The sequence below is a fragment of the Hyperolius riggenbachi genome, chromosome 4 (assembly GCF_040937935.1).
Source record: "Hyperolius riggenbachi isolate aHypRig1 chromosome 4, aHypRig1.pri, whole genome shotgun sequence".
NCBI lineage: Eukaryota > Metazoa > Chordata > Amphibia > Anura > Hyperoliidae > Hyperolius > Hyperolius riggenbachi.
In genome coordinates this window covers 227,304,332-227,331,091 of record NC_090649.1, presented here as the reverse complement: position 1 = coordinate 227,331,091, position 26,760 = coordinate 227,304,332, and the positions used below count along the sequence as shown (strand labels likewise).

Below are 26,760 nucleotides of genomic sequence, written 5' to 3'. Positions count from 1 at the left end.
GTGCCTCTTACCCACTGCACCTTGTCATAGGTGTACAGATAATGAATACAATAGTATATACTAATGGAATGGTTACACGCATTACATGTCCAATTACTTACAACACCATTGGAAGTAACACTGTTTAAACACATTTAGGGCCCATTCCTACCTATAGACAGACAAACATGCACCAAGGTTGTAATAGTAATCTCTTTCATACTTGTGCCAATACACAGACCCTAACACCTTAGCCAGGGTCTTTTGCCTATACTTCAGTTCCACTTTTAACGATGGTAGATTCTCCTTGCGCGCAAATACCACCCAACACAGGTGCCCCACAAGGATGTATGCAGTCCCCCACTCCTGTTTTCCCTGTACACAAACTGCTGCACCTCATCTGCTGCCTGTCTAGGTCATCAAATCTGCAGACACAAGCATATTTGGTCTCAAAGGAAACAGAAAGCAGGCAAATCAAACCGAGATAAAATTGCAAATGGTACAAGGACAACAAGCTCATCCAAGGCTACGTTTCCACTGTAGTGTGAAATTTTTGCCTGAAAAAAAAAAAATCGTATAAGATTTTCCTGCTTTGTGAAAATTTGCATGTAAATTTTTCATGCGTTTTTTTTTTTCGTACGTGGAAATTCACATTAGTTAAATATAACAATCTGCCTAGTAACAGCTTAATCATGACTGCTGACAACTTCCTGTAACCATGGATCGAATGTGAATTTTCAGGCAAGATGCAGGACTTCCGATTTTTTTCAAGCGTATGAAAATTTGCATTGAATGGAAACAGCCACTTTCACTACTGTTAGTTGCCAAATCAATGCAAATCTTCTGAGAGAAAAATATGACACAAAAAGCACAAGTGGAAACCAAGCCAACATGCCAAAAACTGTGGAAATGACCCCTAGCAAAAAGGTATAATTTTTTCCATTCTGTTGATATACATTAACAAAGGGGACCCCGACTAGGCCCCAAAACTGTCATTCACTTGAATGGAAATCCACCCTGCCCCTGCTGGACCTCTTTTACACATCCAGACTGAGGACAAGGGCAACAGGATTATATGCAACCCCTCCTACCACAGCAGTCGGCACTTCAGCCTTCTCCCATCAAGCCAACTATCCCCACCAAAACCTCCAGGAACACCTTCTTACCCACACAGTCCTCCTCCTGAACTCAAGCCCCCATTCCTGTATAACTTCCACATGTGCTCTTCTGGCATTTCTTTATATATTACTGGACCTATACCTCATTCAATCTGTGTCAGTCAATACATGTTCGCACTGTTTGCATGTTAATTTTGCACTATTGCTAAAGCCGTGTGTACCACAAATCATTCTGGGTGTGACAACTGTCACACTTGGCAAATAAAGCCGATTTGGATTTCTCGTTTCTCACATATTTGCATGGGAGGCAACATTGCCAAGCACTCTTGCTTTGCACAGCTGAAGCTTGGAGTCTAAATATCCTTCCTGTGTTTGCACACACATCTAGTTCATGCAGGTTCTGTCAACCACCTCAAACACCCTAGAAGATTAACTGGTTCCCTCCCCCCTCCAATTCCACTATAACAGTTTAATGAATGTAATGGTCCTGCATAGAGGGGGGTGCTGATGCTAGATCAATGCAATGGAAGACACAGAATCCTGGTACAGTGTCATCCAGCCCTGCTTCAGGTAAGATTAATCCTACTCAACCATTACTATAAGGGGACAGAGAGAGGAGGCCTAAAGATCACCAGGAAGTGCTCTATGTGGAAGGAAGGGGCAACCACACAAAAAAAAAAAAAAAAAGGTAATGCTGCATTTGAGGTGTTACTAGAAACCAGTGAATGCTGTCTGGAGAGGGAGGGAAACCACTAGACCCTAGGAAGCACTATGGGGGGGGAGGGGGGCACTCACTACCACTATTATATAGTCAGGGATATAGCAGGGGGGGGAACAAATATAATAAAAAAATAAAAATCAGGAAACCAAAAAATGCATATACTTTTTCATTTAATATTCCAAAAAAGTGCAGAAAACTGTATGAAAAATCTTCAATCCAAACAAAATGTCCATCAAGATAACACATCACGTGGTAAAGTGCATATAAATGATTAATTGTAGGGAAGGCAACATCAATTTTAATCAATGACCCTTCTTCCGGCCTTTATACGTACAATGAGTATCTGCACAATCTAGGTAAACAACTCTCATCTGGACAAAAACTAGGCCACCAATGAGAGACTAAATGTAAAGCCGCATGGGATCAGTATCTCCAGACCAGGTGGTGAATGGGGGGGGGGGGGTATGATGGGGAGGAGAGGAGAACCACTATAGCACCAGAGAAGAGCTACAGAGATTGGAATGTTAAAAGTAATGGACTGGGTTTCTACCTAGGTTTGTACAGGATTCAAACTTTTTTTTTGGTCTCCAGGACAAGTACTTCAGTTTATACTCTATTTATAGATAAACAGAGAGAGAGAGTGTGAGTGAGTGAGTGAGTGTGTTCTGAGAATACACCGAAGTACTTGTCCTTGAGACCAAACGAATGTATTTGATATTATCTATCCATCGATAGATAGATCCTATACACATACATGTGCACATGTTACATGCAGGAAAGAAAAAGTAAAATGCAGCCACAGTACTATGATGTGAAAGAAAATTACCAGTACATTTTTCCATATGACTTACCTTTGCTGACATATGAGCTCTGTACTCTTTCATGGTTGAAAATCGTTGACTACATAAAAGGCAAGCACATAAGTTTTCACCCTCACCCTGAAGATATATTGTTGGATCACATGGAGAGTGGTCAAACCTATATAAAGAAAGTAAAAAAAAATAAACAAAAAAAAAACAGTAATTCACCAAGGAAATATAAGTAGTATCTTAAGCCCCATCTACACGATACAATTCTTTGTACGATTCGATTACGATTCTATTTACGATCCGATTAAATCCGACATGTCCGATCAGGATTCGATTCGATTCAATTTGATTTGCTATTGCAAAACAATGGCAAATCGAATTGAATCGAATCCCGATCGGACATGTCGGATTTAATCAGATCGTAACTAGAATCGTAATCGAATCGTACAAAGAATCGTATCGTGTAGATGGGGCTTTGAAGTTTGAAAGTTTGTACAAAATACAGTATCTAATATAGCCATCACAGGATTTCTCATTTTTATTGCCCTTCCGTGCTCCTCTCAAGATGGCCGTGATCAACTGCTTCCGGGGCATTGTGCGTCATTAGTATGTGTTCGCTGTCTGCTGAAATCGTACACGAGAGGACTCTAGCACTGAGCATGCTCAGTTTGTCTTCTTGTGCACGGTGGGCTGGAGACATGGAGCAGAGGCAATGAACAGAGGTCACAGACAGAAGATCACAGGAGCTCTTACTGTGATCTCAGCATCGACTTGTAAGTAGATGATTTTAACGGCAGGAATTTGAGAGCAAGAATAAAGATAAATACACCGCACAAAAAGGTATGCAAGCCTTAAAAAGGGACTGAGAGGGGCGGGGAGAGGCAGCGATCAGCAGAGATTGACGTGACTGGAAGCAGAGCTACAGTGCTAAGCTCTGCCTCCCCGGGCCCCGGAAAGTCGTGCAATTTTGCCCCGGTATTTGGGGGTGTTTACATCGTTCTGCCACGGGAAGGCAGTGTTTTAGCTCTGCACATAAAGTGGTTTGTAAAAGTATTCGGTCCCCTTGAAGTTTTCCACATTTTGTCATATTACTAACAATAACAATAACAATAATATTTATATAGCGCTTTTCTCCCTGGGGACTCAAATTACTGCCACAAACATCAATTTTATTGGAATTCCACATGAAAGACCAATACAAAGTGGTGTACACGTGAGAAATGGAACGAAACTCATAAATTATTCCAAACATTTTTTACAAAGAACTGCAAAGTGGGGGGTGCGTAATTATTCAGCCCCCTTTGGTCTGAGTGCAGTCAGTTGCCCATAGACATTACCTGATGATTGCTAATGACTCAATAGAGCGCACCTGTGTGTAATCTAATGTCAGTACAAATACAGCTGCTCTGTGACGGCCTCAGAGGTTGTCTAAGAGAATATTGGGAGCAGCAACACCATGAATTCCAAAGAACACACCAGACAGGTCAGGGATAAAGTTATTGAAAAATTTAAAGCAGGCTTAGGCTACAAAAAGATTTCCAAAGCCTTGAACATCCCACGGAGCACTGTTCAAGCAATCATTTACAAATGGAAGGAGTATGGCACAACTGTAAACCTACCAAGACAAGGCTGTCCACCTAAACTCAGGCCGAACAAGGAGAGCGCTGATCAGAAATGCAGTGAAGAGGCCTATGGTAACTCTGGACGGGCTGCAGAGATCTACAGCTCAGGTGGGGGAATCTGTCCATAGGACAACTATTAGTCGTGCACTGCACAAAGTTGGCCTTTATGGAAGAGTGGCAAGAAGAAAGGCATTGTTAAAGAGACTCCGTAACAAAAATTGCATCCTGTTTTTTATCATCCTACAAGTTCCAAAAGCTATTCTAATGTGTTCTGGCTTACTGCAGCACGTTCTACTATCACCATCTCTGTAATAAATCAACTTATCTCTCTCTCGTCAGACTTGTCAGCCTGTGTCTGGAAGGCTGCCAAGTTCTTCAGTGTTGTGGTTCTGCTATGAACTCCCCCATCCAGGCCCCTCTCTGCACACTGCCTGTGTATTATTTAGATTAGTGCAGCTTCTCTCTGTTCTATTATCTTTTACTGGATAAATCCTCCTCTGAGCTGGTTGGGCTTTCACATACTGATGAATTACATACAGGCACAGCTGTCTGCACTCAGCAGGAAGAAATAGCCTGACACTTCAGTGGAAGATAGCTGCAGGGGGAAAGAAACACACAAATGATCTCTTGAGATTCAAAAGGATGGCTGTATACAGCCTGCTTGTGTATGGATGTATTTTCTATGTGTGGACATACTGTACATCAATCTACTTCCTGTTTTGGTGGCCATTTTGTTTGTTTATAAACAAACTTTTGAAAACTGTTTTTAACCACTTTTAATGCGGCGAGGAGCGGCGAAATTGTGACAGAGGGTAATAGGAGATGTCCCCTAACGCACTGGTATGTTTACTTTTGTGCGATTTTAACAATACAGATTCTCTTTAAAGTGGATCCGAGGTGAACTTTTACACATTGCATAATTTTGTTCCTTTCCTATTGTTTATAGGGCATTCCTCAAGCCAAATACTTTTTTGTTTTTGTTTTAATACTCTAATTCCCTATAAACTAAAAAAGCCACGCCCACAGGTTTTCAGAGAGCCTTGGCAGTAGCAAGGGCTCATGGGAGCTCAGTCTGGGCAGGAGGAGGGGGAGGTGTTACTAGCCATTGATTTCAGAGGCAGAGGGGAGGAGGGAGGAGGAGAGGGGATTAGGCTGATGGCTCAATATACAGATAAGCCTGCCTCTGTGTAATGTTTACAAACAACATGGCTGCTGTCATTGTATCACAGGAATAAATAATCATATTCTATTAAAACTGTTTGCAGCTAGATTTGCTGTGTAAACCATCTAAACGTTAGATAAGATATATAGGCAAGTTACTTGTTATAGTTAGTTTTCATCTCGGATCTGCTTTAACAGAAAGCATAAGAAGTCCCGTTTGCAGTTTGCCACAAGCCATGTGGGGGGGGGACAGCAAACATGTGGAAGAAGGTGCTCTGGTCAGATGAGACCAAAATGGAACTTTTTGGCCAAAATGCAAAACGCTATGTGTGACGGCAAACTAACACTGCACATCACTCTGAACACAGCATCCCCACTGTCAAATATGGTGGTGGCAGCATCATGCTCTGGGGGTGCTTCTCTTCAGCAGGGATAGGGAAGCTGGTCAGAGTTGATGGGAAGATGGATGAAGCCAAATACAGGGCAATCTTGGAAGAAAACCTCTTGGAGTCTGCCAAAAGACTTGAGACTGGGGCCGAGGTTGATCTGCCAGCAGGACAACCACCCTAAACATAAAGCCAGGGCAATAATGGAATGGTTTAAAACAAAACATATCCATATGTTAGAATGGCCCAGTCAAAGTCCAGATCTAAATACAATTGAGAATCTGTGGCAAGATCTGAAAACTGCTGTTCACAAACGCTGTCCATCTAATCTGACTGAGCTGGAGCTGTTTTGCAAAGAAGAATGGGCAAGGATTTCAAGCTGTAAGTGCAGCAAAAAGGTGGTTCTACTAAGCATTGACTCAGGGGACTGATTACGCACACCCTACTTTGCAGTTATTTGTAAAAAAAAAAAAAAAAGTTTGGAATCATGAATGATTTTCGTTCCACTTCTCACGTGTACACCACTTTGTATTGGTCTTTCACGTGGAATTCCAATAAAATTGATTCATGTTTGTGGCAGTAATGTGACAAAATGTGGAAAACTTCAAGGGGGCCGAATACTTTTGCAAACCACTGTATTGCTTAACATAAGTGTCAATTAAAAAGAGGAATGTTTTAATGCTTTAGACTCTTTAAAGGGAAGCTTAAAGAGAAACCGTAACCAAGAATTGAACTTCATCGCAATCAGTAGCTGATACCCCCTTTCCCATGAAAAATCTTTACCTTTTCACAAACAGATCATCAGGGAGCTCTGTATGGCTGATATTATTATTATTATTTAGTATTGATATAGCGCCGACATATTACACAGCGCTGTACAGTGTATATATATATATATATATATATATATATATATATATATATATATATATATATATATATATATATATATATATATATATATATATATATATATACACTAACTACACTAACTGTCCCTCAAAGGAGCTCACAATCTAATCCCTACCATTGCCATATGTCTATATTATGTAGTGCAAGTACTGTAGTCTAGGGCCAATTTTAGGGGGAGCAAGTCAAAGTATCCGTATGTTTTTGAAATGTGGGAGGAAACCGGAGTGCCCGGAGGAAACCCACGCAGACACGGAGAGAACATACAAACTCTTTGCAGATAGTGCCCTGGCTGGGATTCGAACCAGGGACCCAGCGCTGCAAGGCGAGAGAGCTAACCACTACGCCACCATGCTGCCCTTGTGGTATTGTGGTGAAACCCCTCCCACAGTGTGATGTCAGGACCATAGTCCTGACAGTTTCCTGTTAGTGAACCTCACTGCATTGTGGGAAATGGCTGTTTACAGCTGTTTCCAACTGCCAAAAAAGCAAGCAGCATCTCCTTCCAGTGACTTCACCTGCCATCACTAAAAATGTCACCATGTGATAAATGTCAGAATGTAAATCAGGGAGAGGAAAGATTTTACAATGCGAAAACACTGACAATCATTTATACATAATTATTGTAGAAATGCAACACTTTTTTTCTTATAAACCCTTCATTTTCACTGGAGTTCCTGTTTTTTTTCACTCAAGTTCCCCTTTAAGTCACATTACAGCAAAACCTTGGATTGAGAGTAATTTTGTTTAAAAGCACTTTGCAACACAAGCAAAAATTTGTGAAATTTTGACTTGATATACAAAAAAAAAAAAGTATACGTCATGTCATTACAACTAAGCCGATGGTTCTCCTCCCTTTGGCACTGCAGGATTGTACTGAGTGTAAAGATTGTGCAAAGTCACATTTCCATGACCTACTCAAAAGTATCTGTCATTGGATAAGTTCCTTGTTAAAGATACACTAAAAAAAAAAAGTTTGAGGTGAGCCAACAGATGGCAATGATTCTGTTATAGTGAAAGTCTGGTTTACATTTTTATGTTTTACTCTTACTATAACAGTTTTTGGATTGTCAAACAAATCAACTGGGCTTCCATTAATTCTTATGGTATAAGAGTGCTTTGGATTACAAGCATGTTTCCGGGACAAAATATGTTCGCAAACCAAGTATGTCAGTTAAAATTTTTGACAGAAGAAATAACATCCCTCCAAGTGAAGAATGTATGAACCCACTGTATGTGTATGCCCAATCTTAAAGCCATTGTTACCCGTCCTACAAAAATTTAAAAAAAAGTCAGATACTCACCTAAGGAGAGGGAAGGCTCTGGTCCTAATAAGCCTTAATTCTCCTGGTGCCCTCCGTGCTGCGCTGGCTCCCCCATTCCAATCCCCCGCCGTGGGGGACTCCCGAAGACACGAGGCTCCATACTGCACACACGCGAGTGCGTCATAGACACGCGCAAGTGCGTCATAAAGGGCGCTCCCGCATACGCAGTATGGAGCGGCCCATCTTCGGGAGCTCGAGTGCTCCCGAAGACTTCCGAAACCTCCCTTCGGCGGCGGAAGTGGCAGTATTTGACCGAACTGGTCAAATGCTGCTACGGGGGATTCTGAGCGGGACCGGGCACCGGGAGAGGAGAGGGAAGGCTCATTAGGACTCAGAGCCTTTCCTCTCCTTAGGTGAGTATCCGACTTTTGTTTTTTTTAGATCGGGTAACATTTACTTTAATCTCACTGTACTCTGAGAAACACTAGCTTACCTCTTGAGATGGCCAAGCAGCAGCTGCCCATTTTCATATTCTCTATTACAGTGCATAATGGGACAAGTGATTTTACGAGAGTTAATGGAGTCTAGTTGCCTGGGCTGCGAGAAATTTCTGCGACTGCTGCACACACTACCTGGCTTGAGACCTGGAAGCAGAAGAAATGCTTCTTTAGAAAAAAACAAAAAACTAATAAAAACAACATACAGACACTGAGTCAGTGGAATGTGTAGCCTGCATACTTCTGAAAATACTTGCATTTATAGTATATTATTGATTAATAAAGCGCAAACATATTCTGTGGCACTGTACAAAGTAGGAAAACAACAAGGGGTACATAATTATACAATGATTTACATAAAATATGGACATTAGTAGAAAGTACAGAACTGGTTATTACAATGACAGATGTAACATGATAAATAAAATATATAACAAAAGTGCAGGCTATGAAAGGAATAACTAATTCCAAGACACAATAAGGTGAGAGAGCCCTGCCCTTGTGAGCTTAATATTAACCTTAAATTCCCAACTGATTAATAATGACGTATACAGTATATACAGTATAACTGATTCTGCCCCCGAGAAAATCTAAGGGCCTGTTTCCACTACACGCAGATTGGATGCAGAAAAACTGACTCCAATGAATGTCTATGGGCCTGTTACCACTAAACGCGATTTTTCTGATGCAGATTTTCCCATAGGTATTCTTTGGAGTCTGTAAGGGCCTGTTTCCACTACACGCAGATTTGATGCAGAATGGATGCAGAAAAACTGACTCCAATGAATGCCTATGGGAAAATCTGAATCAGAATAATCGCGTTTAGTGGAAACAGGCCCATAGGAATTCATTGGAGTCAGTTTTTCTGCATCCATTCTGCATCAAATCTGCGTGTAGTGGAAACCGGCTCTTAGATGAGGTAAAACAAAAGTTTTTTTTTTAATAATAAACCACATTTTTAGAATGCATTTTTAATTTGCTATAGAGCTGCACTGGGTGTTAAAAATGATGCTCGGTTCACTTTAATGTTTTTTAGCGCTATTTATTTCTGTACTATTGGCTAATGCTTACCTGGCATTTTCAGCCACTCGCTTACACATATTTTGGCAGCACTTGCACCAGGTCGATCCTTGATAAATTCTAACTCTTGCAACCCATGTGCATGTTGAAAGTTTAGCTTTTCCTGCAAGGTGGTAAAGAAAACTGGCATAAATAAAAAAGGAGGCATTTGAATTGCTACTGGAAAAGAAAGCTTGAATCCCAATTTCCAGGAATGTATTGTACCCCCCTCCCCCAAATCTATAATTAATCCCACTACTCACTTCAGAGAGTCTGCATGGTCTTGTGACCCAATCATTCAGCTGGGCAGGCATTAAAGGGAACCTGAACTGAGTAAAAACTATTTAAAATAAACACATGCTGTACCTGCAAATGAATATTACATACTAACCTCACCGTCAGTTCCTCTCAGAAGCTCACCATTTTCTTACAGTGATCCCTTCCAGTTCTGACAATAGGTTTATTTTGACTTAATTTTCAGTTCAGGATCTCTTTAAGCCAAAGCATCGGTTTGGCTATGATAAAAATAGTTTATACGGATTATAGAAATTGGGGTAAGAATGTGGAACTTCCATTAATTCAGAGAACCATACTTTTAAAATCATTTCAGTCATCTAGCTGGCTCGTTCTCCATAATAAAATCATGCTGACCATACCATTGCATCAAAGTTTTAATGAAAATAAAACCACATGCTTATACTGTACTTCAAGTGTTTGTAATGACTTACTGACATTAATCTTAATGCACCTGAAATGCTTTGTTTTTCTCTGCCCGCTGCTGCTTCTCTTCGGCAACATGTCGCGCAAGACGATCAAGAGTGGAAGCCACTCTCTCCTTCTGATAGTCCACATGGTCTTTTGGTTTCCGCTAGATAAACAAAGATATATGAGTGGGAGAACATCAATGGCTTTCCTAGTCTGGAAACAAAGCTAAGACAAAGGCGCTGATGCACAAAGAATCGGAAATATTGCTGTGAGCAGACAGTACACAGCAATATTACCGTTACTACCACCAACAGTGTATCACGAGGTACGTTATCAGCACCACCTGAGGTACTCTAGTAACGTGACCATTACTGCACATTACCATAGCGATGCTCAGGATACAAAAGTACCACTGGTCACGCCAATAGCGCAACTCACAGTACACACCAATATTACCACTGCTTTGTACATCAACCCCAAAATGGCTTCTAGCAACACAAAATTACTGCTTACCCACCAAACATCTCAAACAACATGAATGTCTTAATAATGGTACACCCCTGCAAAACTACTGCTTTAGATGCTTTTGTAAAGAAAAAGTACTACAAACTACCACAGTAAAGCAAGTGTTAAAGATACCACATTTGGAAACAAAGCACAACCTTTTTTTTTATAAAATGTGTGAACACATCAAATAAATTAACTGTATACAAACATTTAGACGACTCTTAAGTCATGACTTATTAACACGTCATCACAGCCTGTAAATGCCTTTGGTGTCCAACAAGCGACTTCATACGCCTAGTTTTCAGGGTTTTTGTTAAGAATTCTACTTCTGAGATAGTCTGGAGCCCCTTTTTTTTCATGTACTGCATATTAAAATCTACCCACCTATTTTGAAAGAGATTTAACCTCCACCTTGTTTCAAAAGCAGCTTGTTACATTTTGATCAATGTTTTTAGCTGACACTGGCATTGAGGATTTTCTGATATTTAGTGAATTTCATTCTTAACTCTCCCTATAAAATGGGCTTGATTAACGAACAGCCATTAACACACCAGCAAAGTATCCCGTGTTGCACGATTAGCATGACCCAAAATACATGGGTAACAGGAGTGCTGCTATGGTACCAGCCGTTCCGTACTTTGCTGGGCTAAGTACTGGTAACAACAGTTAGGTCTCATTCACAACCAGGGCATTTTCGCCCTTTTTTCAAGCGCTGGCGATTTTCCAAATCACCCTAAAACGCTTCTGCAATTCATCCTTATGGGATAGTTCACATCAGCGCGTTTTGTCTGCTTTCCGCTGAGCAAAGCGCTGCCTGTACCATTTTTAAGGCGATTTTGCTCCAATGGAAGGCATATGAAAAGAGCAAAACGCAAAAAAGAAAACGCTTTTTTTTTTTCTTCGGTTGTCAAAAACCTGAGCGGTTCTTGCCTTTTTCATGATTGCTAACTCAGTAAAGGACCAGCCCTTAAAGAGAACCTGAGACGAAGCACTATCATGTATTTTACTACATTTATCAGTGGGAACATGACAGTAAACACCTTATCTGATTTTAGTTTCATTCTTATTTGCTAAATTAGTCTGTTAACATGCTGTGATAAGAATCCCCAACTGAGCATTCTGTCTAGGTTTGACCTGGAATCATTATAGTCACTCTTCTGTGGAGTCATTTCAAGCCCAAGCCTGCCCCCTCCTGGCTTAGCTTTCCTGCTTTGCATACTGAGAACTCTGATGATATTGGGGGGGGGCTGCTGCTGCTGAGAGAGAGTCTCTAAAACAGACAAGTGTGGCTGCAATATGATCTGTGTGCTCTGCATAGATAATGATGATGACTGCAGTTTCATTCCAATGAGAGACACTTCCTACAGGCAGCTGCACATCATACCAAAATGAAAGCACACAGATGAAAGGCTGCAGCAAGCCTTTCTCATATAGCCTAGATAGCACCCTAGTCTCATATAGCCTAGACAGCACATACAGAACAACTCATAACCCGGAAGCAGAAGGGATATGAGCCGGCGGCCATATTGGAGATTCCTGGAGCAATAATGGATAAAAAAAAAAAAAAAAAAAACACTAAAAAAGGCACACTACAGCGGCGAAATTATCAGGTAGAGCATTTATTCTTTACAAGCTATGGACTGATATGTTTATTTTGGGTGAAACCTTCATCTCTGGTTCCCTTTAAAGAGTTGCTATCATATAAATCCGGCATAGCGGGATCATGATTCCTTTATAACTGTAATTATAGATTGACGGTGTACCTTGAAATGAAGCAGAACACTCAGTATATGATTTTATATAAAACAATTGTATTTGCTTATCATACAGCATATATACAAAATATGAACAGTTCCAAGTAGTGTTTCCTTCTAACAGTATTCCATCTCATCATGGCATTTATAGACAAACGTTCATCAATCTTCCAAGTACATTCAAAAAAGAATATAACAGTTGTGTTATGTAGAATAAGAGCAAAAGTATGTATCTAGTAGCTGGGTAAAACTTGTAGTAATCTTCTTAAAGAAGATCTGTAGCGTTTTCAGAGCTCATTCATTTAAACATATAATTATGTCCCCCATTGCGCCCTCTCTTTATCACTCTTATTTTCGCCGCTCTCCGCGGCCAATAAATAACTTAAATTACAAAAATAACCTTATACTCCGTTTTTGAAGATGGCCGCCAAGCCCATGTGACTCGAACTGCTTCCTGGTCATCGTTGTCCACCCTCTACATATCCGACATGCACGAGAGCCGTTCCCAGCTGCGCATGTGTAGGCTCTCGTGCTCGGCATATGCGGTGAAAGTGTAGCATCCTCCGCGTGTCACTCCATAACGGAGTTGTGCATCCTTCGGTTCTGCACACTGAAAAATACCCGAGGCAGCTCTCCTCCCGGAATTCAGCCTCCTTCCCCCTGCTCTGTGTAACGCTCACAAAGGTCAGGGATGACTCACACGATGACGTGTGAAGGGGGAGGGAGAGGCAGAACAGGGAGGAAGAGCTGCAGCTTTGTGTGCCTCTTCCTGGAGCTGAATATTCGTCTAGTTAACTAGACGAATATTTTGAAAAGAGCAGGAGAGAGACAGGGCTGCTTTTATAATACAAGATAGGAAGGAATATATTTGTACATAAGAAAGGAACATAACTACTGATTTAAATTACATTTTGAAATAGGGCAACAGAACCCCTTTAAAGAAATAGCATAAAAAATAGCTTCTAAAAATTTTTTTTTGCTAACATCTTAACAGAACTTAATGCTGAAAAATAAATAAAGTAAATCACCAGAACATTAAGCATATTACCCATTCTCTGTCATCTCTTCAGCATCTAGAACAGGCATGGGTAAACTCGGCCCTCCAGCTGTTACGGAACTACAAGTCCCACAATGCATTTGCCTTTATGAGTAAGGACTGTGGCTGTCAGACTCCTGCAATGCATTGTGGGACTTGTAGTTCCTTAACCCTCCTGGCGGTTTGCTAAAAAAAAAATCGCCAGGGGGCAGCAAATCTTTTTTTTTAATTTTTTTTTTTTTTATCCATGCAGCGAGACAAAGTCTCGCTACATGATAGCCGCTGCTCAGCGGCATCCCCCCAGCCCCTCCGATCGCCGCCGGCGATCAGAGATCCGGAGATCCCGTTCAAAGAACGGGATCTCCCGGAGGGCTTCCCCCGTCGCCATGGCGACGGGGCGGGATGACGTCACCGACGTCATCGACGTCAAAGGGGATTCCGATCCACCCCATAGAGCTGCCTGGCACTGATTGGCCAGGCAGCGCACGGGGTCTGGGGGGGGCGCGGCTGCGGCGCGACGGATCGGCGGGTAGCGGCGGCGATCGGGCACTGCACGCAGCTAGCAAAGTGCTAGCTGCGTGCAGCAAAAAAAAATTTATGCAAATCGGCCCAGCGGGGCCTGAGCGGTGCCTTCCGGCGGCTTACCCCGAGCTCAGCTCGGGCTTACCGCCAGGAGGGTTAACAGCTGGAGGGCCAAGTTTGCCTATGCCTGATCTAGAACCACGTGTGGATAGGTAGCTTTTGCCTAGTGTTTCCTCTCAGGAGATTGTTGGGCTTCTGCAAACTATGAGCTTTCAGCTCCTACTTTTATAGGGATGAGATGCAATATGGCTTCCTAATCTGGAATTTCCCTGAATGCCAGGTTCTGATTGGCTGAAGCATCCGTGCGTCAATGCTTTATCATGTTTTGAATACCTAAATCATTATTGTTTATAAATTCTGATTAGGTCATTTCTGACGCAGTTAATTAAAAATGAACGTCCCCAGCCATCTTGTCTGCTGGTTGACAAACAATGTAATTTATGACGCATTTCTGATAATGTGCTCTCTGCTAATTAGTTTGGAATGTTTCTGTTCTTTCCCAGACATAAGATAGGTCAGGTTGACACTGTAAGAGTCTTCAGCAATTTAAGGCTTATTGAAACATACAGGGCTTCTAATATACTCATTTTAATATAAAGCTTATTATATAATTCTTCTTAAAACAATTAATCATAGATATAATTGCATTTTAAAACTTAATATAAAACCATGTTCTATATATTTGTCTTTCTGATGAAGAAATAAATATAATACTTTCACCAGACAGATGTCACTATTAAATCATATAAATAACAAGCATTATTAATAATATTTTATAAGACTCAATCCGCCAGGTGGCATAATTGTCCTAAATATGGGACAATACAAAAACCATGCAGCTTATATTGACATTCCAAAGAACAAGCAGTCAAAACAACTTTGTGGAACACAGCTAATGTATTTTGAAACTTTCACTGCAATATCCAGCATTTAAATGTATCTCAAAGTATTAAATTCTATTATTTGTAATTATAGGTTTAACAATAATTATTTCTCTCTTTATAAGGACTGTATTGATTATTAATATTTATGTGTAATAACTGAGCAAATGTATATATAAGATTGCTGCAGTAATGTGAGTTTTAAACTTGCTTCCAGTCGGTCTTTACACAGTACGCTTATCTTGACCTTGACATTTGAAAGATGCTTTGTATCATAAAGAATGTTTTGGCTTCTAAACTAAAATAATCAAATTATTAGTTTCATTGCCTGGAATATGCTGAGATGTCACAGGGCAATATTTTAAAAAACTAACTTTACAATGAAATTTTGCATAGAACATTAAAACTTAAAACATACACAGCTTTTCCTGCATAAATAAACCGCTAGAATTCTGACACTGACTATTTAAATGTGAAGTGTTTAGGTAAGGGGCTCTTTAAATCTGTCCGACTGTCTAAAAACTAGCTAAAAATTGCCCCCCAAAAAGCACTTACAAAAGGTCTGCCCAAAAACGCAGCGCACAGGTGAGATTGCCGCGAGGCAGGGGGGAAAAAACGCACAAATCGCAAAACGCTGCCGTCAGCGACTGATTTTAGATGTGAACAAAGCCTTAAACCTCCCTGGCGGTATGATTATTTCCAGATGTTCGTGTCTGAAAGCGGTGATATTTTTCCAGGGCTGTGGAGTCGATACAAAAATCGACCAACTCTGACTCCTCAGTTTAGGATTCCACCGACTCCTTGACTCAGACTCTTCTAATTTGCATATTACAATCTTGTTGATTGAAAGTATGTAACATGAAATTCGTCTCTTAACTGCCAACGCTTAAGAATTTTAAAAGACAACTGAAGTGAGGGATATGGAGGCTGCAACATTTATTCCCTTTTAAACAATACCAGTTACCTGGCTGTCCGGCGGATCTTCTGCCTCGAATACTTTTAGTTATAGACTAAAACTAGTCCTTGGTAAGAGTACTTCAAAAAAAAGGTACAGACCGGAACAAAGAACATCTATCAGGCCCTAGGCAATGTGACTGTGGGTACATGTAAGAATGATGTGCAGGTACTCTGCAGGGGAATGAGGAGATTCTTCCTTGATTACACATTCTTCATGCACAATCTGAACCAGGTTTATGGGTGACAGACAACACCTCTGTGTTCAATGTGCACAGCATTCTCAGTGGATTCCCTGCAGCTCTCTGGGGAGTGCACATGTATATTACTACTGTGTAACAAAATAAACCTGAGACAGATGAAATTAAAGTTTTATACATACCTGAGGCTTCCTCCAGCCCCCTTCAGGCTAATCAGTCCCTCGCTGTCCTCCTCCACCATGCTCACACTCCACCGCCGGGAACGTACTACACCAGTGCAGCACTATTGCGCAAGTGCAGAATGCTCCTGGCTGTGGGAGCGGCATGCTGCCGGACAGCGCTGACTGGCTGAATTACCGGCACTCATAGCAGAAGATCCAGGTGGCGGAGGAGGACAGCGAGGGACTGATTATCCAGAAGGGGGCTGGAGGAAGCCCCAGGTATGTATGAGATTCCTGTGTACACATCAAATATACAGTCACAATCAGATATGTATATCTGACTAACAATACAGGGACTGCTTTATTGAAGCAGCACAAGTAACTATTTGATTTGTTTATTTGATTTTTGTGGACTAAGCACAGCTATTACTGTATATATAAATTACAGAACATTTTATCATATTTTCTATTTTAATTACATTTTAAATTCATTAGGAGTCAGAGCATTTTTCCCCGACTCCAACTCCAGGTACCCCAAAATTGCTCCGACAGATCTGCGGCAGCCCTGTACATTACACAATTCCCATGGATCCAGCTTGGGGTTACCGCTCTGAGCTGCAGATTTCCAGCCCGAGCCTGACTCAGGATTACCGCTAAGGAGGTTAATGCTTCTTATAGTAGCGGCTGCAACAGAACATCAAATCATAATGGACCCACACCCATCTATAACTGCAGGTAGCAAGTCACACCAATAATCAGTTTCTGCATTTTATTGGTCCAATTCAAAGCTGCACACATTTGCAAAAAAAGCTGCATGAATTTCCAGTAATTAGAATTTCACTGAACATTTCTACAATCAAATCAGTACATTTTGACCTCACCAATCCCGGGTTTTCAAAGGCCTCTGGCTAGATGCTATTTGGCACACCTTTGTGAGGAGGTCACAGATGAGCCTTCGGTTTTCAAAGGCCTCTGGCTAGATGCTATTTAGCACACCTTTGTGAGGAGGTCACAGATGAGCCTTCCTACTGATGAATCAACAGGTTCTTGCCATTACCAACACTGTGGAACTGCATGACCACCACTCTTGTGTCAGGCAAACATCCCGCAGGCCCTTTCAGGTCATATGATACGGCTTTGCTTTCTCGCAGCATACAAGCCAAGTTTTCTTGGCCTTCCAAATCTTACCTTTACCAATTTAAGTTAACTGCTATTTTTTGATGACACCATGGAATAAAGAAATTAGGAGCATTCTGCAGAGTTTTTACAGTTAAAGTAAACCCGAGATAGGGCAGGAGAGAAAATGTATGCATACCTGGGGCTTCCTCCAGCCCCCTCCGGCCTGATTGCTCCCTTGACGACCTCTGCCGCCTCTCCGTTCTTCTGCAATTGGCTCAGGGAAATCCGCCAGACTGGAACCAACAGTGCCTTGCTCCCATTGCACCTGTCGCTGGGAGCATTCTGCGCAGACTGCCACGAATGAAAAACTTCCCGGAGCCAATTGCGGACGTACGGAGAGGTGGCGGAGGACATCATGAGAGCGATCAGCCCGGAGGAAGCCCCAGGTATGTATACATTTTCTCTCCTGCCCAGACTCAGGTACACTTTAAGCGACAGCCCATATTTTAGAGCGTCAGAATTTATTAAGCTCTGAAACTGTTTACAAGTGACAGCTAATGAGGTAACTAGGTTACCATGAACAAGTGGAAGGAAGGAAGTCAGGAGTTTTGAACACACCACACTAATTGGCTTGTTCCTGATTAAGTTAATTACATTATGCCTAATACTTAAAGGGAACCTTAACTGAGAGGGATATGGATGTTTCCTTTTAAACAATACCAGTTGCCTGGCAGTTCTGCTGATCTCTTTGGCTGCAGTAGTGGCTGAATCAAACACCTGAAACAAGCATGCAGCTAATCCAGTCTGACTTCAGTCAGAGCACCTGATCTGCATGCTTGTTGAGGGGCTGTGGCTAAAGGTATTAGAGACACAGTATCAGCAGGAGAGTCGGGGAACGGATATAAAAAGGAAAAAAAAAAAATCAATATCCCCTCAGTTTAGGTTGCCTTTATCCTCCTTAGCGGTACGCCCGACACTGGTGTCAGGCATACCGCTCCTTGGCCCCAGGAGTCTCCCATGCTTAATTAATTTGATCTATTTGCTCCAAAGCTAGGCTAACTAGTTCACATGTTCGGCACCCCCCCTCCCCATCGCCCGCGATCCCCCTAATTAATATGTTACCCCCCCGGCTCCAGCGATCGGCGCAGCCTCCCTTCACAGCTCCGGTCACTCTATGGTGAAGATCGGGTCTGGGCATGACATCATGTTCGATCCTCCCCATAGTGAAGAGCAGAGCTGTCCTGGGAGGCTGTGCCGATCGCTGGATCCAGGCTGGGTAATGTATAAACAGGGGAGCGGCGGGGAGTGGGGGGGTGCAGAACATGTGAACTAGCTAGCCTAGTGCTAGACGTTTTGAAGCAAATAGATTAAATTAATTTAGCTGGGGACAGAAACGAGGAAAACCTCCGGAGCTGCGTAACGCTCAGGTGGTTAACATGGGACAAACCCCAAATTTTCTCAAATCTGAATCCAAAAAGATCTTTTGAATCTTGAACATAAGAATTGTTTGATCCATGTAAGAACAGTAGTTAGGCTTAGAATACACTATTCTAAGTCTAACTACTATTCCTACACGGATCACACTATTCTCCTGTACAGGATTAGTTCGATTTGAAAGGACTTTTTGGATTCGGATTTAAATTTGCGATTATTTTGACTTCTGCCTGGTACACACTATGCAATTTCCTGATAGATCAATGGGTCAAATTGATCTTTTCCTACATGTTTGGTCTGCTCCCAATCGATAACGTGATTTTGTGCAGTAATGATCTAAAAATCAATCCCATTATGGATTGGGAGCAGATTGAACATGTTGAATATTATCAATTCAACCCGTCGATCTGATGGAAAGTTACATCATGTGTATCAGACATAACACTTAAAGGGAAGAGGCTCTGGATCCTATTGAGCCTTCCTGTCCCCTCAGACCCCTCATTCTTGCGCTGTTCCCTAGTAAAGGTACTCCGCCTCCAGGATCTCTTGGAAGGTTTTGAGAGAACTCGTGTCCCCAAGTGCTCTTGAAGACAGATGATTCCGTATGGCATCATGAGTACTTTTTTAAATTTCACTTCAGTATCACCGTAACTATGACTTTACATTTATTTAGGACGCTGTTCCCTGCAGTAGTTTATGACCCAGTTCACACGGGCGTCTATGTCAAATGCTTTTCTGCAACAATGCAGAAAGCATATACGACAGCTTTTGGTAGCATGGTTTTTCAACCCCGCAGAAGGATATGGTGGCACAGTGGTAAACGGCCTCAAACAACGGGAAAAATAGGAATTAAAATGTGACGTTTGTGCAAACTATAGCACCGGCACTGCCCATTCATTTGAATAGGAATGCTTAGACAACAAATCCCATGGACGATGTTGACTGCCCAGCATGCCTCTGTGTAAACTGGGCATAATTCTACTTGGCCAGGAGTGCCATTTGCATACAATTGCATGTGGCAGCGTTTACTGTTCAAGCAGAAATAGAAAACAGACACTTACATTTAGGTTTAAAATCTGTGTTTCATCATCACTGCTAACCAGATCAATACATTCCAGAACAGGTCTTAGCTGCCCCTCCTGTACAAAAGAGAGATCTCAGGTTTAGGTTTTAACAGGGGAAAAGTATTATCTACACATTTAAACATTAGCTATATTAATTACTTGGCATCACCACTTCCTATCCCCGGGTGATTTGTTTTTATATGTGTGTTACTTCAAAAAAGATTGGTATTCATTGTGTAACAAGTTTGGTGCTGTTATGGGGGGGGGGGGGGGTTAAATCACCCTATAATGGTATTTGGGCGGGCGAGGGGGGGCGGGGTTTGGGGGGCGAGCTTGTGTACAAGTAGAAAGCAAGATCAAGGAGAGCATACATATTTATAATTTGCACACCCTGCAAGCATAAGTAGCCCTTAAAGCGAACCTTAAGCCAAAATTGATTTTAAATATCAAAGTATTACCTTATTCCTGTTTGTGTGCTCTTCAATTCCGCCTATGTTGCGCCGCTGTGGAGCCGGTATTTACGCTGTTATCGGCAGCTCGAACATTTATAATTTATTCAAAATGGCGCTGGTGCCCGGTACTATTTCCGGGTCAGCCAGCGCTTATTCACGCCATGCCTCTTCATGCGCTCGCTCGTGCACTGCCTTGTCTGAATCAGTGCACAAGCATAGTTTCCACACAGCGCTTCCGAGACATAGGCGGGGCATGCGCACACACTCCAGTGCTGGACAATATATTTATACAGTGCACGATTCTATTCTATGCAAATCACGCGCGCCCCCGCCCCGTGCACACGCGCGCCCCCGCCCCGTGCACACGCGCGCACGTTTCTCAGAATGAGGAACTACCACAGCGCAGTATAGGCAGCGGCGCCGGCGGCAGTAGGACCCAGCGAGGGAGGGATGATTAATGTGTTTATCATCCTGGGTCATTCGCCGTCAGGCGCCGACAGGGCTGGCTGTCAGGGAGGATTACTGGGACACGGAGGACTGCATAAGCAAACAAACACTGCAGTAAGTGTCTTATCAGCCTCCTCTATTGTTCACAGTGTCCCTTTTGAAAAAAAAGTTTGGCTTAAGTGCCTCTTTAAGTATTATGTATCAACCATTAGCATCAGCGATAACTTAAATTACAGAAAAAGGTATCACATTTTTAAGTAAAATAGCCACCCCTCTATGTTTCTTATTTGTACTAGACGTATGTATAGTGCTATCATTATGGTGGATATATTGCGGGAAGCAATTTTCAGGCAAAGTGTGTCTCTTGGACACATATCACGTCTGGATTGTGCTTGGTTATGTTAATTTATAGTGTTCTCCCCAGAATTTTTTTCGAGCCGGGCGGCATGAAAATGTAGCAGAGTGGGGTGCAATTGGAAACATGCAGATGCGCAGTGTTCTCCGCCGAATTTTATTCCAGCCAGGTGGCATGAAATAGTAGCCGGGTGCCATGAAAAAGTAGCTGGGTGGGAAAAGTTGAGAGAATGCCGGTGCTTCTGTGAGCAATTATGCTTACAGCATAGGAGGTGGTAAGCCGATGACAGCCGGATGCTCACCAAAACTAGCTGGGTGGAGCACCCAGCTAAAAGAGCCTGGGGAGAACACTGGGGCGGTGAAACTCTGCTTACAGCAAGAGATGTAGCAAACTGTTTGCCGGTGGACAGTTCATGAGCAGCCTGGCTCTGTACTACTTTCGGGTCACTAGGTGCCTCAGTAGTACAGAGACGAAGCGTGTCCTTGATTGCGCACCTGTAGCCGGGCACGCTCTGCGCATGTGCGTGATGTCGCGTTCATGTGCAGAGTGTGCCCGGCCACAGTCGTGCAATCAAGGACGCGCACCTCCAGACCAGAAGTAGTACAGAGCCAGGCTGCCCTTGAATTGTTCGCTTCATCTCTACTTACAGCATAGGAGGAGGATGTGGAGGCTAGCAGATCACAGCTGGGTGCTCCCCAAAATTAGCCAGGTGGAGCACCCAGCTAAAAGAGCCTGGGGAGAACACTGATGTATTTGATCAAGTGAAGTGTGGTTAATTTTTCAGAATTACTCATAGCTATATATGAAGGAAAGCCTGGAACACCTTATGAAATATAAGCGACACAAATCAAAACAAATACAATAACGTAACATATAACGGGTTGGAACCCTTACCAGCTAGGAGTCCTCAAAGAAGGCATAGTTAGCTGCTTCTTCGAGTTTCAGATGTAATTATCTAAGGGTCCTATACATTGGTAATCTGTATATGTGAGCATGGAGAATTTATACATAACATGAGGTGTTGGCCACATCTACGGTTTTTATTCACTAGCCAGAAGGAACATGCTTTTGCTATCTTGTGTCTTCTAAGGGAAACTGAAGTAAGAGGTATATGGAGGCTGCCATATTTCTTTCCCTTTTAGCAATACCAGTTGCCTGGCAGTCCCGCTTGTCCTCTGCCTCTAATACTTTTAGCCACAGTACCTGAACAAGCATGAAGCAGATCAGGCGTTTCTGACATTGTCAGATCTGACAAGATTAGCCACATTATTACTACTAGTCGACCCGCAGCGTAGCATACACAGCATAAGGTAGTAGCAGGCAGGAAGGGGGATTGGGCACAGCGGCGGGGAGGGTTCGGACCCCCCCCCCCCCCCTCACCTGGGTCCCCCATGTGCCTTCCCCCTCCAGCTTAGAGGCAGTGGGCAGGGAGGACTCACCTCTTCGGCGGGGAGGGGAGAGGGGGGGGTCGCCCCCCCTCGTCTGGGTCAACCCCATCTGCGCTCCCCCTCAAGCTTAAGTTTAGCAGCAGCCGTTGCTATTACTAAGAGGTATCGGGAGGGGGTGACTCACCTCTTCCGCGTTCCAGCGTGTGTTCCAATGTCGTCACTTCCTGCAATGCCGCCCACTGTATTGTAAGTGGGCGGCATTGCAGGAAGTGACAACATTGGAACGCACGCTGGAACGCGGAAGAGAACGCGGAAGAGATGAGTCATCCCCGCCCGATGCCTCTTACTAATAGCAGCGGCTGCTGCTAAAGTTGAAGAGAAACTCCGACCAAAAATGTAACTTTATCCCAATCAGTAGCTGATACCCCCTTTTACATGAGAAATCTATTCCTTTTCACAAACAGACCATCAGGGGGCGCTGTATGACTGATATTGTGGTGAAACCCTTCCCACAAGAAAAGTTCAAACTTTTGTGGGAAATAGCTGTTTACAGCTGTTTCCAACTGCCAAAAACCATGCAGCAGCTACATCACCTGCCAACAGTAAAATGTTCACTGGAGTTCCTCTTTAAGCTTGAGGGGGACCCAGGTGAGGGAGGGGGGTTCCGATGCCCCCTCCCCGCCACTGTGAACAATATCCCCTTCCTGCCTCCCCCTCTAGCTTGGGGGGACCTCCGCCCACAGCTGGGCGGGGGGCAAAAAGTCTAGGACCGGCCCTAGTGGCAGGGCACTACTTTTTCTTCTTGCTTCAAGGTTGAAGCACGTAGTGATAGAGATATAGATATATATATAGATAGATAGATAGAAGCTTCCATTTTATTCTCACTTCAGTTGTCCCACGCCGGTCCTCAACAATTCTCCCCCCGCCGCAATGCAGTTTTGGTTTGGTCCACTGCAACAGCGCAGCCCCTGCCCCGCGTATCCTCATACGCATTCGCGAACGCATCCTGCGCAAGAGCAGTAAGAGAACTAAAAACGAGGATACGCGTGGCAAGGGCCCCTGCAGATGCAGTGGACCGCTGACAAAACCGAAACTGCACCGCGGCGGGGAAACAGAGGCTAGTTGAGAACCGGCACGGGTCAGGACGACTGGTAGAAGCCCCAGGTAAATGAAACTTATGTCATATTTCTACAAGGTTCCCTTTAATATTTTATTGGTCCTGCCTGACATTTTCTTTTCTTGCCACAAGATGGCTCTATTTAGTATTCCAGTGTACTATACTGTATATTCCTGTTGCTGACATTAGAAATAGAGAAGCATCTACCTTGTGCACTTATTTACCTACAAAGTACAACTTTAATTTAATTATCTAAACATCATATGAGGAACAGGTACACTTTTTGATAACACCACTAACTCAAGACATAAAAGGCAGTCTAATGAGGCAGAGGTTTATTCCTGTTTATTTGAGGCTTTAAATGCAAGATATGTAAACAATACTTACTCTGACAAACTCAATCTCATTTTCACTGCAATGGTCACCATCTTCTGTTTCTTCTTTGGCAGCTGTGTCATACTCATTAGCAAGCATTTCAGTATCCATCATGATATGAACCTTGAATAAAGTTATATCAGCTGTCCAATACCCTACAGATAAAACAAACAATTCAGAAAAAGGTTTGGTGGCTTGATTTCACAACAGTATAAATACAATCTTCCTCAAAATGGCACTTGAAGTTTCCTTTCAGGGTAGGTGCACACATAACATGAAAGGCTGCGTTTTATGTTAATGTGAGCGTTTTGATGCGTTATCGTTTTTCACCACAGATGTGTTTTGCGTGCGTCTTAATGGGTTTGCGGTTCGCATATGCGTTTTGTACGCGTTTTATGCAAATCACTAAGACAACAGGAAGCGGAAATGCATCGTAAAATAATTTTTTTAACCAAAAACGCATAGAAAAAAACCGCATGGACAATGCATGTAAAACGCATACCATTGCATTTCCATTGACTGTCATTATGTGCGTTTTTCATGCGTTTTTGAAGATTATGCAACAAAACCAGCTTTTTTTTTCTTCAAAACACACACACACACGTCAAAAACGCATATAAATGCGCGTTTTTCCTGCGGCCCACAGACTTCCATTAGGGGCAAAAACGCAGAGTTTTCCGTAACATTAGCGTTTGATATGTGTGCACCTAGCCTCAATAAGGAAGAGTAGGAATGGTCATTGAGATGCAAATTAGTTTGAGCTCATGCAGAATTATGCAATTGTGTATGTAGGTTGGGGGCCTGGGACCCACTAGAATGTTTGGTTTTTTTGAGTATTTAGGGAATCGCTTTCAATCGCTAGCAATTTCCCTAAACATTCTGCCAATGTAAATGGATGGGATAGATTCCACTAGAGTGATTGCGATTAGGTAAATCATTGGTCATGCAGCATTTTGGGAGCATTTCCATTCTAATCCATTTTATAGGCACAAGGAAAAAATCACTTGGGGGCCAAATTTGATGTCTCGGGAGGGGGAGGGGGCGCAGAGTTTCACATGTATGATGTAGTATTAGCATGCGTCCTCTTCATTTTTCACAGTTTGACTTCACTTTCCACTGCTGCCCCTCCTTTGCCTGTCAGTCCGTCTTTTCCTGTTTTCTTACAGCTTTTTAAGCTGCACCATACATCTAACTCGTCATTTCAACTCAACGGTTCAAACGGTCTTTTTTTCTTTTTTCCCAACTGAATTTTCCTACCCACCTAACTAAAACTGTGCATGCCTCTCTACTCCTATCAGAGAGGGATGTACAGCTAACAGGACAACGGGGCGTTTGCGAGCCAGGTCACCTGCTTGCACTAGTACCCCCCTCTACGAGTGTGGTGGCCTACTAGTTGTTGCACAATATACCTCTCACGCCAGCAGTACCTACTGTAACACAGTTGTTGGCCAAGACTCAAAAAGCTCACTCTCCTCTTGTTTGTAGCCAGGGCTAGGCTACACCAGTACACACTGAAAAGCACAATCGTAAGTGCCAGGGCTGTGGAGTCAGTGCAAAAATCATCCGACTTCTCAGTTTATGAAACCACCGACTTCAACTGCAGGTACCCAAAATTGCTCCAACTCCACAGCCCTAGTAAACACAATGCAATTTTAAAATGACTTGCCTGCGTCTTTCAATAAGTTAGATACCTTAGAAGAGCGAAGCCTCTGGATAGTAGGCTTCCCCTATCCTCATCGACCTCACAGTTTCAGTGCTGGGACTGTCTGAAAACATCCGACAAGCTTGGTCAAATAGGTTCTCATGGGCACACCCCCACCCATATGCAACAATGGCAGCACTGTACAGACGCAAGTGTGGCCTGGGCAGTAACACAGAGTCACTCATGCATGGCTTTTCCCTATGTGCACAAGTGGCTCCATGCTACTGGGCAGGTGTGCACCATACTTGTGCCTGCACAGTGCGGCGTGGCTGTACACAGACAGGATTGCAGCCATGAAGAAAAGGGGTCCCAGTAACCAGCAGTGGTGTGCAGAAAGGACATCCAGAGGCTTCCCACTACTGAGGCAAGTATCTTAACCTCTTTTTTTCCTCACAGTTTTACTTTAAAGGACGCCTGAACTGAAAGGAATATGGAGGCTGCCATATTTATTTCCTTTTAAACAATATCAGCTGCCTGGCTATTCTGCTGATCTACAACCTAATACTTTTAGCCATAGACCTTAAACATACATACATTAGTTTCTGAAAAAAATCTGACAAAATGAGCTGCATGCTTGTTTCAGGTGGGCGAGTCAGACACTATTAATACCAACAAGATCAGCAGAATAGTATAAAGCAGAAACAGTGGCAGCGATTCAGACAAACCGTACCTTTAGTGTGGTCCTATGGGTACAGACAAAGTAGTATGCAGTGGGGGTGAGCGTAGCCTGACAACCATTCCGCATAGATCCGTTTCTTCAGAGGCTAATCTACACAAAACGGCTGTCAGTCTCCCCCACCCCCACTACTTTGTTCATAACCCATAGGGCCACAATAAAAAGGTACTGTTTGTCTGATCCAGTGCCGCGGTTTCTGCTTTATATGGTTTATGGATGTTCCTCCAAGTAGCACGTTTCAGCAGAACCAGTGGCGTGGGGCCACACCACCAGCTGCATCTAGTGCTGTTTTTTTTTCCTAATGATTTTTGAAAAGGTCAGCAGG

At 42.9% G+C, this 26,760-nt stretch overlaps 1 protein-coding gene across 2 annotated transcripts in view; it reads right to left on the bottom strand.

The window, feature by feature from the left end:
• The window catches only part of ZNF451 (zinc finger protein 451), a 121,701-nt gene that overhangs the window by 65,848 nt on the left and 29,093 nt on the right, over positions 1-26,760 (bottom strand). For both annotated transcript variants that reach the window (XM_068281423.1, XM_068281424.1), the window contains exons 2-7: positions 24,070-24,212; positions 19,921-19,998; positions 10,275-10,394; positions 9,539-9,650; positions 8,464-8,614; positions 2,670-2,796 (exon numbers count right to left, since the gene is read on the bottom strand). In XM_068281423.1, coding sequence (XP_068137524.1) covers positions 2,670-2,796; positions 8,464-8,614; positions 9,539-9,650; positions 10,275-10,394; positions 19,921-19,998; positions 24,070-24,171 — 690 coding nt within the window. In that variant the 5' untranslated portion in view covers positions 24,172-24,212. The remainder of the gene's footprint in view (positions 1-2,669; positions 2,797-8,463; positions 8,615-9,538; positions 9,651-10,274; positions 10,395-19,920; positions 19,999-24,069; positions 24,213-26,760) is intronic.